Source organism: Mustelus asterias, chromosome 14, assembly GCF_964213995.1.
Source record: "Mustelus asterias chromosome 14, sMusAst1.hap1.1, whole genome shotgun sequence".
In the NCBI taxonomy this organism is placed as follows: domain Eukaryota; kingdom Metazoa; phylum Chordata; class Chondrichthyes; order Carcharhiniformes; family Triakidae; genus Mustelus; species Mustelus asterias.
The window spans coordinates 9935992-9949402 of NC_135814.1; the positions used below are offsets into that span (position 1 = coordinate 9935992).

Here is a 13411-nt window from a genome sequence, read left to right on the forward strand (position 1 = left end):
GTCTACACTTCCCGCTGCCTCGGCAAAGCAGCCAGCATAATTAAGGACCCCACGCACCCCGGACATTCTCTCTTCCACCTTCTTCCGTCGGGAAAAAGATACAAAAGTCTGAGGTCACGTACCAACCGACTCAAGAACAGCTTCTTCCCTGCTGCTGTCAGACTTCTGAATGGACTTACCTTGCATTAAGTCGATCTTTCTCTATACCCTAGCTATGACTGCAACACTACATTCTGCAATCTCTCGTTTCCTTCTCTATGAACGATATGTTTTGTCTCTATAGCGCGCAAGAAACAATACTTTTCACTGTATGTTAATACATGTGACAATAATAAATCAAATCAAATCAAATCGAATTAGGAGCAGGAATAGCCACTTGGCCTCTTGAGGCTAGATGGGCCGAATGGCTTCCTTCTGCACTGAAGGGATTCTATGATTCTATGATTCTATGAACCTGCTCTGCCATTCAATAAGATTATGACTGATCTCATTTTAACCTAAGCTTCACATTCCTGCTATGCCTGATAACTTTTCACTTCCTTATGTCAAGAATCTATCTACTTCTGCCTGGAAGATATTTAACAAATTTGATAGAATTTTTTGAGGAGGTAACTAAGTATGTAGATGAAGGTAGTGCAGTTGATGTCATATACATGGATTTTAGTAAGGCGTTTGATAAAGTCCCCCATGGTCGGCTTATGAAGAAAGTAAGGATGTGTGGGATAGAGGGAAGTTTGGCCAATTGGATAGGTAACTGGCTATCTAACAGAAGACAGAGGGTGGTGGTGGATGGAAAATTTTCGGACTGGAAACCGGTTACCAGCGGAGTGCCACAGGGATCAGTGCTTGGTCCTCTGCTATTTGTCATTTTTATAAATGACTTGGAGGAGGGGGCTGAAGGGTGGATCAGTAAATTTGCTGATGACACCAAGATTGGTGGAGTAGTGGATGAGGTGGAGGGCTCTTGTAGGCTGCAAAGAGGCAAGACTTGTCCTTCACAAATCCGTGCTGACTATCCCGGATTAAGCTGCATCTTTCTAAATGGTCGTAAATCCTATCCCTGAGGATCTTTTCCATCAACTTACCGACCACCGAAGTAAGACTAACCGGCCTATAATTACCAGGGTAATTTCTATTCCCTTTCTTAAACAGAGGAACCACATTCGCCACTCTCCAGTCCTCTGGCACCACCCCCGTGGACAGTGAGGACCCAAAGATCAATGCCAAAGAACAAAGAACAAAGAACAGTACAGCACAGGAAACAGGCCCTTCGGCCCTCCAAGCCTGTGCCGCTCCTTGGTCCAACTAGACCAATCGTTTGTATCCCTCCATTCCCAGGCTGCTCATGTGACTATCCAGGTAAGTCTTAAACGATGTCAGCGTGCCTGCCTCCACCACCCTACTTGGCAGCGCATTCCAGGCCCCCACCACCCTCTGTGTAAAAAACGTCCCTCTGATGTCTGAGTTACACTTCGCCCCTCTCAGCTTGAGCCCGTGACCCCTCGTGATCGTCACCTCCGACCTGGGAAAAAGCTTCCCACTGTTCACCCTATCTATACCCTTCATAATCTTGTATACCTCTATTAGATCTCCCCTCATTCTCCGTCTTTCCAAGGAGAACAACCCCAGTCTACCCAATCTCTCCTCATAGCTAAGACCCTCCATACCAGGCAACATCCTGGTAAACCTTCTCTGCACTCTCTCCAATGCCTCCACGTCCTTCTGGTAGTGCGGCGACCAGAACTGGACGCAGTACTCCAAATGTGGCCTAACCAGCGTTCTATACAGCTGCATCATCAGACTCCAGCTTTTATACTCTATACCCCGTCCTATAAAGGCAAGCATACCATATGCCTTCTTCACCACCTTCTCCACCTGTGTTGCCACCTTCAAGGATTTGTGGACTTGCACACCTAGGTCCCTCTGTGTTTCTCTACTCCTGATGACTCTGCCATTTATTATATAACTCCTCCCTACATTATTTCTTCCAAAATGCATCACTTCGCATTTATCCGGATTAAATTCCATCTGCCACCTCTCCGCCCAATTTTCCAGCCTATCTATATCCTGCTGTATTGCCCGACAATGCTCTTCGCTATCCGCAATTCCAGCCATCTTCGTGTCATCCGCAAACTTGCTGATTACACCAGTTACACCTTCTTCCAAATCATTTACATATATCACAAATAGCAGAGGTCCCAGTACAGAGCCCTGCGGAACACCACTGGTCACAGACCTCCAGCCGGAAAAAGACCCTTCGACCACTACCCTCTGTCTCCTATGGCCAAGCCAGTTCTCCACCCATCTAGCCACTTCTCCTTGTATCCCATGAGCCTTAACCTTCTTAACCAACCTGCCATGTGGGACTTTGTCAAATGCCTTACTGAAATCCATATAGACGACATCCACGGCCCTTCCTTCATCAACCGTTTTTGTCACTTCCTCAAAAAACTCCACCAAATTTGTAAGGCACGACCTCCCTCTTACAAAACCATGCTGTCTGTCACTAATGAGATTGTTCCGTTCTAAATGCACATACATCCTGTCTCTAAGAATGCTCTCCAACAACTTCCCTACCACGGACGTCAAGCTCACCGGCCTATAATTTCCTGGGTTATCCCTGCTACCCTTCTTAAACAACGGGACCACATTCGCTATCCTCCAATCCTCAGGGACCTCACCCGTGTCCAAAGAAGCGACAAAGATTTCCGTCAGAGGCCCAGCAATTTCACCTCTCGTCTCCCTGAGCAGTCGAGGATAGATGCCATCAGGCCCTGGGGCTTTGTCAGTTTTAATGTTCCCTAAAAAACCTAACACTTCCTCTCTTGTAATGGAGATTTTCTCTAACGGGTCAACACGCCCCTCTCCTTCGTGAATACCAATGCAAAGTATTCATTTAGGATCTCCCCTATTCCCTTGGGTTCGAAGCATAATTCCCCTCCTTTGTCCCTGAGAGGTCCGATTTTCTCCCTGACAACTCTTTTGTTCCTAACGTATGAATAGAATGCCTTAGGATTCTCCTTAATCCTGCCTGCCAAGAACATCTCGTGACCTCTTTTTGCCCTTCTAACTCCCCGTTTGAGATCTTTCCTACTCTCTCTGTATTCCTCCAGAGCTCCATCTGTTTTTAGTTGCCTGGACTTAACGTACGCCTCCCTTTTCATTTTAATCAGATCCTCAATTTCTGCTATCTCATCCCTTGCCTCCCAAAGACTTCTAGGATATATTTCATCAGGCCCAGGGGACTTATCAACTTTCAGTTTATTCAAAATTGCTAGTGCATCTTCCCTCCGAACATCTACTTCCTCCAGCCTATCAGCCTGTGACACCCTCTCTTCCTCAAAAACATGGCCCCTCTCCTTGGTGAACACCGAAGAAAAGTATTCATTTATCACCTCTCCTATCTCTTCTGACTCCATACACAAGTTCCCACTGCTGTCCTTGACCGGCCCCAACCTCACCCTGGTCATTCTTTTATTGCTCACATAAGAGTAAAAAGCCTTGGGGTTTTCCTTGATCTGACCCGCCAAGGACTTCTCATGTCCCCTCCTAGCTCTCCTAAGCCCCTTTTTCAGCTCATTTCTTGCTAACTTGTAACCCTCCATCGAGCCAACTGAACCTTGTTTTCTCAACCTTACATATGCTTCCTTCTTCCTCTTGACAAGACATTCCACCTCTTTTGTGAACCATGGTTCCCTCACTCGGCCATTTCCTCTCTGCCTGGCAGGGACATACCAATCAAGGACACGCAGTATTTGTTCCTTGAAAAAGTTCCACTTTTCATTAGTGCCTTTCCCTCACAATTTTTGTTCCCATCCTATGCTTCCTAATTCCCGCCTGATTGCATCATAATTACCTCTCCCCCAATTGTAAACTATGCCCTGCCGCATGGCCCTCTCCCTCTCCATTGCAATAACAAAAGACACCGAATTGTGGTCACTATCTCCAAAGTGCTCTCCCACAACCAGATCCAACACTTGGCCCGGTTCATTTCCCATTACCAAATCCAATGTGGCCCCACCTCTTGTCGGCTTATCCACATATTGGGTAAGGAACCCCTCCTGCACACACTGCACAAAAACTGCCCCATCCGAACTATTCGACCTATAAAGACTCCAATCAATATTTGGAAAGTTAAAGTCCCCCATGACAACTACCCTGTGACCCCCACACCTATCCATAATCTGCTTAGCAATTTCTTGCTCCACATCTCTATTACTATTTGGGGGCCTATAGTAAACTCCTAACAACGTGACCACTCCTTTCCACACCGCAGCCCATATTACCTCTGTAGGCAGATGCCCTTCGAAATGCCTTTCTGCAGCCATTACACTCTCCTTGATTAACAGTGCCACTCCTCCACCTCTTTTACCAGCTACCCTACACTTACTGAAACATCTATACCCCGGAACTTCCAACAACCATTCCTGTCCTTGTTCTACCCATGTCTCCGTAATGGCCACAACATCGTAGTCCCAAGTGCCAATCCACGCCCCAAGTTCACCTGCCTTATTTCGGATGCTCCTTGCATTGAAGTAGACACACTTCAACCCACCTTCTTGTCTGCTGGTACCCACCTTTGACCATGATACCCTTCCCATTACCTCACTACACTCACTGACCTCCGGACTACAACTCCTTTTCCCATCCCCCTGACAAATTAGTTTAAACCCCCCCGAAGAGCTGTAGCAAATTTCCCTCCCAGGATATTGGTGCCCCTCTGGTTCAGGTGCACCCCGTCCTGTTGGTACAGGTCCCACCTTCCCCAGAAAATGTTCCAATTATCCACATAGCTGAAACCCTCCCTCCTACACCATCCCTGCATCCATGTGTTTAACTGCACTTTCTCCCTGTTCCTCAACTCGCGATCCCGTGGCACCGGCAACATACCAGAGATGACAACCTGTTTTGTCCTGGCTCTCAGCTTCCACCCTAGCTCCCTGAATTCCTGTTTTAAATCCCCGTCCCCTCTCTTACCTATGTCTTTGGTGCCGACGTGCACCACGACTTGTGACTGTTCCCCCTCCCCCTTTAGAATCCTGAAGACACGGTCGGAGATGTCACGGATCCTGGCATCCGGGAGGCAACATACCATCCGTGAGTCTCTTGTTGCCACAGAACCTCCTATCTATCCCTCTAACAAACGAGTCCCCAATAACTATAGCTCTACCGCTCTCCCCCTTTCCCTTCTGAGCCACAGGGACGGACTCAGCGCTGGCGAGCTGGTCACTGCGGCTTACCACTGGTAGGTCGAGTACTTAGGGAAGAAGGAAAAGAGGGGATACAGAATATAATGTTACAGTCATAGCTAGGGTGTAGAGAAAGATCAACTTAATATAAGGTAAGTCCATTCAAAAGTCTGATGACAGCAGGGAAGAAGCTATTCTTGAGTCAGTTGGTACGTGACCTCCGGTTTTTGTATCTTTTGACCGACAGGGTGTGCAGGGTCCTTGATTATGCTGGCTGCTTTTCCGAGGCAGCGGGAAGTGCAGAGTCAATGAATGGGAGGCTGGTTTGCATTATGGACTGAGTTGTAGGTTAGGTGGAGTAGCCATGGGCAATGTATGGGGTTACGGGGATAGAGTGCTGGCCTGGATAAGATACTCTGTCAGAGAGTTGATGCAGATTTGATGGGCTGAATGGCCTCTTCTGCACTGTGGGAACTCTCTGACTCTATTAACTTTGATGTTTTGAATGGGTTTCCGTCTGGGCCAAGGTGGCTCTTCACAAATTCCACTCAATCAGTCCAATAACACCAGCTGCGCTGCTGTTTCCTTCCCTCCGCGCATGCGCGAGGCGTTCTCCTGTCATCCCCATTCGGTTACATGGCTGAAGGTCTAAGCATGCGCAGACGGAGTAAAGGTGAGCGCATGCGCAAGATCAGCGTTCCTGTTCCTTCCGTCGGGACGGAGCAGGCATGCGCAGACCGCACAAAATGAAGCGCCTCCGCTGCTGTGGACCGTCTGATGGTTGCTAAGGAGGGCCTAGTCGTTCAGGCTTCGGAGTTGGAGGGAAGGGGAGCTGATAATGAGCCAAGGTTAGGCTCGGCTTGAAACCGGCCGGATAATGATAAATTAGTGTTATTGTCGGGTTGAATCGATGGTGACTGGGAGGATTGTGATGAGCCGCTGAATTTGGTCCTCCACAGGTAAATTCAGCATCACAGAACTGTTAAGGCGCAGAAGGTGGCTATTCGGCCCATCATGGCTGCGCTAGCTCTGTGAATGAAAGTCATGACTGAGTGCCATTCCCCTGTCTTTTCCTGGCACTCCTGCACATTGTTTCATAGAGTCATAGAGGTTTATAGCATGGAAACAGGCCCTTCAGCCCAACTTGTCCATGCTGCCCCTTTTTAACCCCTAAACTAATCCCAACTGCCCACATTTTGCCCATAACCCTCTATACCCACCTTACCCATGTAACTGTCTGAACGCTTATTAAAAGACAAAATTATACCCGCCTCTACTACTGCCTCTGGCAGCTTGTTCCAGACACTCACCACCCTCTGTGAAAAAATTGCCTCTCTGGACCCTTTTGTATCTCTCCCCTCACACCTTAAATCTATGCCTTCTAGTTTTAGACTCCCGTACCTTTGAGAAAAGATATTGACTAGCTGATCTATGCCCCTCATTATTTTATAGACCTCTATAAGATCACCCCTAAGCCTCCTACGCTCCAGAGGAAAAAATCCCAGTCTATCCAGCCTCTCCTTATAACTCAAACCATCAATCCCGGTAGCATTCTAGTAAATCGTTTCTGCACTCTTTCTAGTTTAATATCCTTTCTCTAATAGGGTGACCAGAACTGTACACAGTATTCCAAATTGAACCTGCCTCCACCACACTTCCACACCAGGCAGTGCATTCCAGCTCCTCAACACTCATTGTGTGAAAAGGATTTTCTCACATCACATTTCCTCCTTTTGTCAATTATTTTCAATCTGTGTCCTCGTTCTCGATACTTATCCCAGCGGGAACAATTTCATCCTATATACTCTGTCCATTCCCTCAAACTCACTGTCAGTGACACCTGGAATGGGAACATCACCTGCAGTGTGTCTGACACTTCCTACCCACCCTCGTACCTCTCCCTCCCCTGCCATTCAATACACTCATGGCTAATCTGGTGCTTTTTCCCACATCCCGTATCCCTTAATTCATTTAAATTAAAAATATTTGTTTGCAATTGGAATAATGTCACTTTCAAAATTAACATGGAATTGAATGTTTTGGATGTTTTGACCAGTAGTACTATAGGATGAGGATGATAAGGTGTCACACTGTGGGATTGGAACCAACTCAAAGCAAATTTGTTTCAAAACTGTTGCCAGATTGAAGTCTAACATGGAAGAGAGAGAAAAACCGTGAATGCCTTTGATGATATTACAGCACATCATGTGACTAATTCCTTCCCCCTCCAGTAGTATGACAAATTTTTAAATGTTAATGAATATCCACAATGCACATCAACTACATGACCAAGTATTATTATCTACATATGTACAATTAATATGAGAGTCCTTTTGGTGGACATCGATTTCGTTTTGGTACGGTACGACAGTCTGGAGTTTGATCTTTGACATTCTTAGTATCCTGTTTCTCGTGAGTACCAGATATTTCCATCTTGTGAAGTTGCTTTGTTGTCAGCCTCCAGAGCTATTGGTTTTACTACTGGTGTCGGATTTGATTCTGTAAGACCATAAGACATAGGAGCAGAATTGGGCCACTCAGCTCATCAAGTCTGCTCCGCCATTCAATCATGGCTGATATTTTTCTCATCCCCATTCTCCTGCCTTTTCCCCATAACCCCTGATCCCCTTATTAATCAAGAGTCTATCTATCTCTGTCTTAAAGATACTCAATGACCCGGCCTCCAGAGCCTTCTGCGGCAAAGAGTTCCACAGATTCACCACTCTCTGGCTGAAGAAATTCCTCCTCATCTCTGTTTTAAAGGATCGCCCCTTTAGCCTGAGGTTGTGCCCTCTGGTTCTAGTTTTTCGTGGAAACATCCTCTCCACGTCCACTCTATCCAGGCCTCGCAGTATCCTGTAAGTTTGAATAAGATCCCCCCCCATCCTTCTAAACTTCAAACAGTACGGACCCAGACTATAGTATTCCTTAGTTCAGGGATTTCATAACCTCGGGTTTCTGATGCAAGTTTTTCTGATACCGTCTCCGCAAATTCACTTTTTGAAGTGAGAATTTGATCCGTGTGTCTCTGCCATATTCTCGTCATTAAGTTGCACTGTATAAGAAATTGGGCCTGTTTTAGCTAGAATGGTTATAGGTACCCACTTCTCACGTGCAGTGTCTTGCTAAAACACTTTCAACCTGTTTAAAAATCCTCAGTTTCAATGTGTCGTGTCAGATGGCGGGAGTAGATCCTCAATTTCCGTCTCGGGAACAACATTGTCAGTGAATTTTGTGTGGTGGCATGAGTCGTGTTCTGAAAGGGCATGAGAAAGTTGTTTGCTCTCCTGGATAGCGAACCTTCATTTTTTGGTGCTTTGATGGCATTCTTCAGTCACTGTACAAGCCTCTTCACCGGCCTGTGAGTGGACGGATGATATGGGGCTATCCTTATGTGTTGTATACGACTGTCCTATTCTCGCTGACTAGTTGTTTGGGTTGTCCAAATCTTGCGAACATCACATCCAACTCCTCGATGGTTCGTTCTGTCATGGTGGATTTCATCATCCTGACTTCAGGCCACTTTGAATGTGCGTCCACTAGGACAAGAAACATGTAGCTTTCAATGGGTCCTGCCAAATCGATATGTATCCTCTGCCAAAATTGTTTTGGCCAATCCCATGGGTGAAATGAGTGTAGAGGTGGGTCATTCCACAATCTATAGCATGACTGGCATTGCCCACGTTTTCTTTTTGAGAGTCAGATCCTAGTTCTGTGCGAGTTCTTTCATCTGCACTAACCCTGGATGACCTTTGCACCATTGATCCTGGATTCGGCTTCGTAAGCATGCGGGGATGATCATCCTGACCCTCTGTTATGGTTCAGGTCAGAAACTCCAAAGTGTTTTCTGGAGCCCGCCTGGATCATAAGTTTTGCATCTTGAATTTGGCTGGGATAAGCAGGATATGTTTCACTTTAGGTATGATTCAAATGACCCACCAGAGAGCTTTTATCAGACAAAGGTTATTTAAGAATATAATTAACTTGTATGGAAAGAAAATTAGCGATAACTTTTATCAATTACAAACAAAAACAAAATAACCACGATAATGTATATCTCTTAACAACTATATCTGAGATATTCCAATCAAACCAAAACCTTCCATAGACAAAACCCTTTAAACAAGTTCAACACAGCAAAGACTTATGCTCGCGTGATACTGGAAATGAGTTCTTTGGTTGGAGAATTGAAAACCTTCAGTCTTGTATGTTCTAGTAGTCTTTTTGACACACCCAGAACAGTTTGAAGTCAGAACAGCTACGCAGAACCCCAGGTAGACTCTGGTCAAGTCACCAACAGCAGATTCTCCCCTTCAGAAAGGCAAGATCTTGCTTTCAGCTAACCAGTAGAATTTCCAAAACCAGGGAGAGAGACAGAGAGAGACACTACTTTCCAGCTTGATCTCCCTTCTAAAACTAAAACTCAAACTGCAGCCAAGCAGAAAATGAAACCTGAAATTCACTAGAAAGGAAAAAAAACTGATGTGCTGGAGAGCAGGGCTAGGGAAACAGCGTGTTGGCGAGCAGGGCCGGGGAAGCGAGCGGCCGGCGAGCAGAGCTGGGGAAGCGAGGTGCTGGCGAGCAGAGCCAGGGAAGCGAGGTGCTGGCGAGCAGGGCTGGGGAAACAAGGTGCCGGCGAGAGGGGCCACGGAGACGAGGTGCTGGCGAGCGAAACTGGGGAAACAAGGTGCCGGCGAGAGGGGCCACGGAAACAAGGTGCTGGCGAGCGAGGCTGGGGAAACGAGGTGCCGGCGAGCGAGGCTGGGGAAACAAGGTGCCGGCGAGCGGGGCCACAGAAACGTGGTGCTGGCGAGCGGGACTGGGGAAACGATGTGCCAATGAGAAAAGTTGGGGAAATGAAGTGCCGGCGAGCGGGGCCGGGGGAAACAATGTGCCGGCGAGCGGGGCCGGGGGAACAATGTGCCGGCGAACGGGGCCGGGGGAACAATGTGCCGGCGAGCAGGGCCGGGGAAATGGCGTGCCGGCGAACAGGGCCAGGGAAACGGCGTGCTGAAGAGCGGGGCCGGGGAAACAGTGTACCGGCGAGCGGAGCCGAGGGCGGGGGAAATTTGACTAAGGAAAAGAGGGAGTGATGAGTTTAGACCTCTACTGTCTGGAGGTTAAAAAGACAAAAATTGCCAAAGGTTTTAAGATGATAAAGGGAATTAACAGGGTAGATGCAGAGAGGATGTGTGGCAATCTTGTGGGGCAATCTAGAATGACAGGTCACAGCTTTAAGATTAGAGTAGCAGATTTAAAACAGAAATCACTTACTTCTCTCAAAGGGCCATGAATTTATTTGATTTATTGTCATGTATTAATATACAGTGAAAAGTATTGTTTTTTGCGCGCTATACAGACAACACATGCCGTTCATAGAGAAGGAAACGAGAGAGTGCAGAATGTAGTGTTGCAGTCATAGCTCGGGTGTAGAGAAAGATCAACTTAGTACGAGGGAGGTCCATTCAAAAGTCTGACAGCAGCAGGGAAGAAGCTGTTCTTGAGTTGGTTGGTACGTGACTCCAGACTTTTGTATCTTTTTCCCGAAGGAAGAAGGTGGAAGAGAGAATGTCCGGCGTGCGTAGGGCCCTTAATTATGCTGGCTGCTTTTCTGAGGCAGTGGGAAGTGTAGACGGAGTCAATGGATGGGAGGCTGATTTGGGTGATGGATTGGGCTACATTCACAACCTTTGTAGTTCCTTTTTGTAGAATTGTGACAAAGGGACTTGGGTTAAGTGAGTGGGCAAAAATTTGGCAAATGGAGTGTAATATGGGCAAAAGTGAAGTTGTTCATTTTGGTAGGAAGACTGAAACAAGCTTATTATCTAAATGGTGAGAGATTGCAGAATTCTGAAGTGCAGTGGGATCTGGATGTCCTTGTGCATGAATCACAGGCTAGTATACAGGCATAGCAAGTAATAAGGGAAGCTAATAGAATGTTATCATTTATTTTTAGGGAGCTGATTACAAAAGTAGGGAGATTCTGCTTCAATAGTACAGGGCATTGGTGGGATCACATCTGGAGTCATGTTTCCAGTGTGGGTCTCATTTAAGGAAGGATGTAACTGCATTAGAAGCAGTTCAGGGAAAGTTCACTAAACTAATACGTGGAATGGTAGGATTGCCTTATGAGGAAAGGTTGGAGAGGTTATGTTTGTATCCAAAAGAGTTTACACTCTCTCTTCCACCTTTTTCCGTCGGGAAAAAGATACAAAAGTTTGAGGTCACATTCCGACTAACTCAAGAACAGCTTCTTCCCCGCTGCCATCAGCTTTTTGATAACACAATATTCTGCACCACTCCTTTCTTTCTAGGTACTATATTTTCGGTATACTTTGTATAGTGCGTAAGAAACAATACTTTTCACTGTATACTAATACATGTGAAAATTATCAATCAATTTAGAAAAGTAAGGTGACTTGATTGAAATGTTTAAGATCCTGAGGGGTCTTGACAGGAAGGATGTGGAGTGAATGTTTACTCTTGGCAGAGAATCTAGAATGAGAGGTCAAGCTCGTTTAAGATGGAGATGAGGAGATATTTTTTCTTTGAGGGTTTTAGATTTCTGGAACTCTCTTCCTCAAAAGGCAATGGAAGCATAATCTTTGAATATTTTTAAGGCAGAGCTAGATAGATTCTTGATGAGCAAGGGGGTGAAAGGTTATTGGGGTAGGCAGGAATGTGGGGTTGAGGTTACAATCAGATCAGCCTCGACCTCATCGAATGGTGGAGCAGGTTCGAGGGGCCGAGTGGCCTACTCGTGCTCCGAATTAATATGTAAATACATTTGTATGTAGTCAGTGTCATTATGTTGGAAACTTAGGCAACTAAGCTGTGCACAGCAAGCTTCTACAAACAGCAATATGATTTGTTTTTCTGTTTTCTTGTTATGTCTATTAAGGGATAAATATTTACCGGAGCTCTCCCATTCATCTTAGACATGGTGCTAGGGGATCTTTTACATCCACCTGAGAAATGTCTTAAGTTTAGCATCTCATCTGATAGATGGCCTTTTGTTAGTGTAGCACTCCCTCGGTATTACTCTGCAGTCAGCTTTGATTTTTGTACTCAAGTGAGAGTTGAACTGACAACCAACCTCCTGACTGAGAGACGACAGTCCTACCCACAAGCCACAATTGGCATGTCAAATAGCAGCTGCCTGAAGCCTGAGCTCCTGTGTTTGTGATATTTTGCACCAAGTCAGAGTTTTGTTGGTGGTTTGCACTGACTTAAGTGTCATAATACAGAAGAAAACACTCTCCTGACCCTGCTAATCAACAGCAACTTAAACCTTATCCAGTGCAGTTAGCATCGTAAAACATCTCAATATGCTTCACAAGAGTGTTCTCAAAATAAAATGACTCTGAGGCACATAGCAGACATTAGGACAATGAACAAAATTTTGGTCAAAGAAGCAGATTGTTAGTAGTATCACAATGGAAGAGAGAGAAACAGCAAGATTTAAAGAAGGAATTCCAGAGCTTAGGGCCCAGGCAAGTTGAAATTACAGCTGCCTGTGCTGGAATAATTAAGATCGAAGGATGCAAAATTGGAGACGCGTGGATATCTTGAAGATTTGTGATGCACACAATAACATTCCAAGGGGAGCAAAGGTTTTCAATAAGGGCACTTTTGATAAATTGTATTGGTCTGATTAAACATAACTCTGCAATCGGTCTTTTGTATGTATTCTCTTCCTGTAGCTGGTAAGCCGTTTAACCCCGAGGAGGTCAGGGTTATCGTGGCATCACTGCAGCAGCCTGCAGTGTTTCTGAATATGGTTTCTGACTGGCCAGCACTGAAGTGGAATGTGGAGTATCTTTCGCATGTCCTTAATGGAAAGCGATTAAAATTCAGGATCGGAGAGAGGAAGATGACAAAGGGTAAGGATTTGTGGCTGCACCATTTTGTTTACTGATCACCCACTTAGATAACAAAAATAACAATTTGTGTAATTAATGTTAGTCCTTTTGCAAAAGTTTTAATGTCAAAATTAGCATTTAATACAATTTAATTTATTATAGAGCAATGCTACCATGTTGCTGTGTGCTTAAGCACATATTGCGTGATATGTAGGTTCATGGTTGCTGTTTCCCCAACTGCTGAGTTAAGATCTATCATAAAAAATTTTCATTACGTTTTGTTACTATAGTTCTTACTGCATTGAACTGTTCTCTCATTTTTTGCAAGCTGCAGCATACTATTCTTCATGTTCTTCTGTT

At 45.6% G+C, this 13411-nt stretch overlaps 1 protein-coding gene across 6 annotated transcripts in view; it reads left to right on the plus strand.

Annotated features, from left to right (window-relative positions):
- The first annotated feature begins 5850 nt into the window (after nucleotides 1-5850).
- Nucleotides 5851-13411, plus strand: part of hspbap1 (hspb associated protein 1) — a 90960-nt gene continuing 83399 nt past the window's right edge. The window contains exons 1-2 of one of the 6 annotated variants that reach the window (XM_078227883.1): nucleotides 5851-6037; nucleotides 12893-13072. In XM_078227883.1, the coding sequence (XP_078084009.1) occupies nucleotides 6028-6037; nucleotides 12893-13072 (190 nt within the window). In that variant the 5' untranslated portion in view covers nucleotides 5851-6027. Of the gene's footprint in view, nucleotides 6149-12892; nucleotides 13073-13411 lie in introns of all 6 variants that reach the window. The other 5 variants (XM_078227886.1, XM_078227885.1, XM_078227884.1 and 2 more) reach the window with 5 other exon arrangements.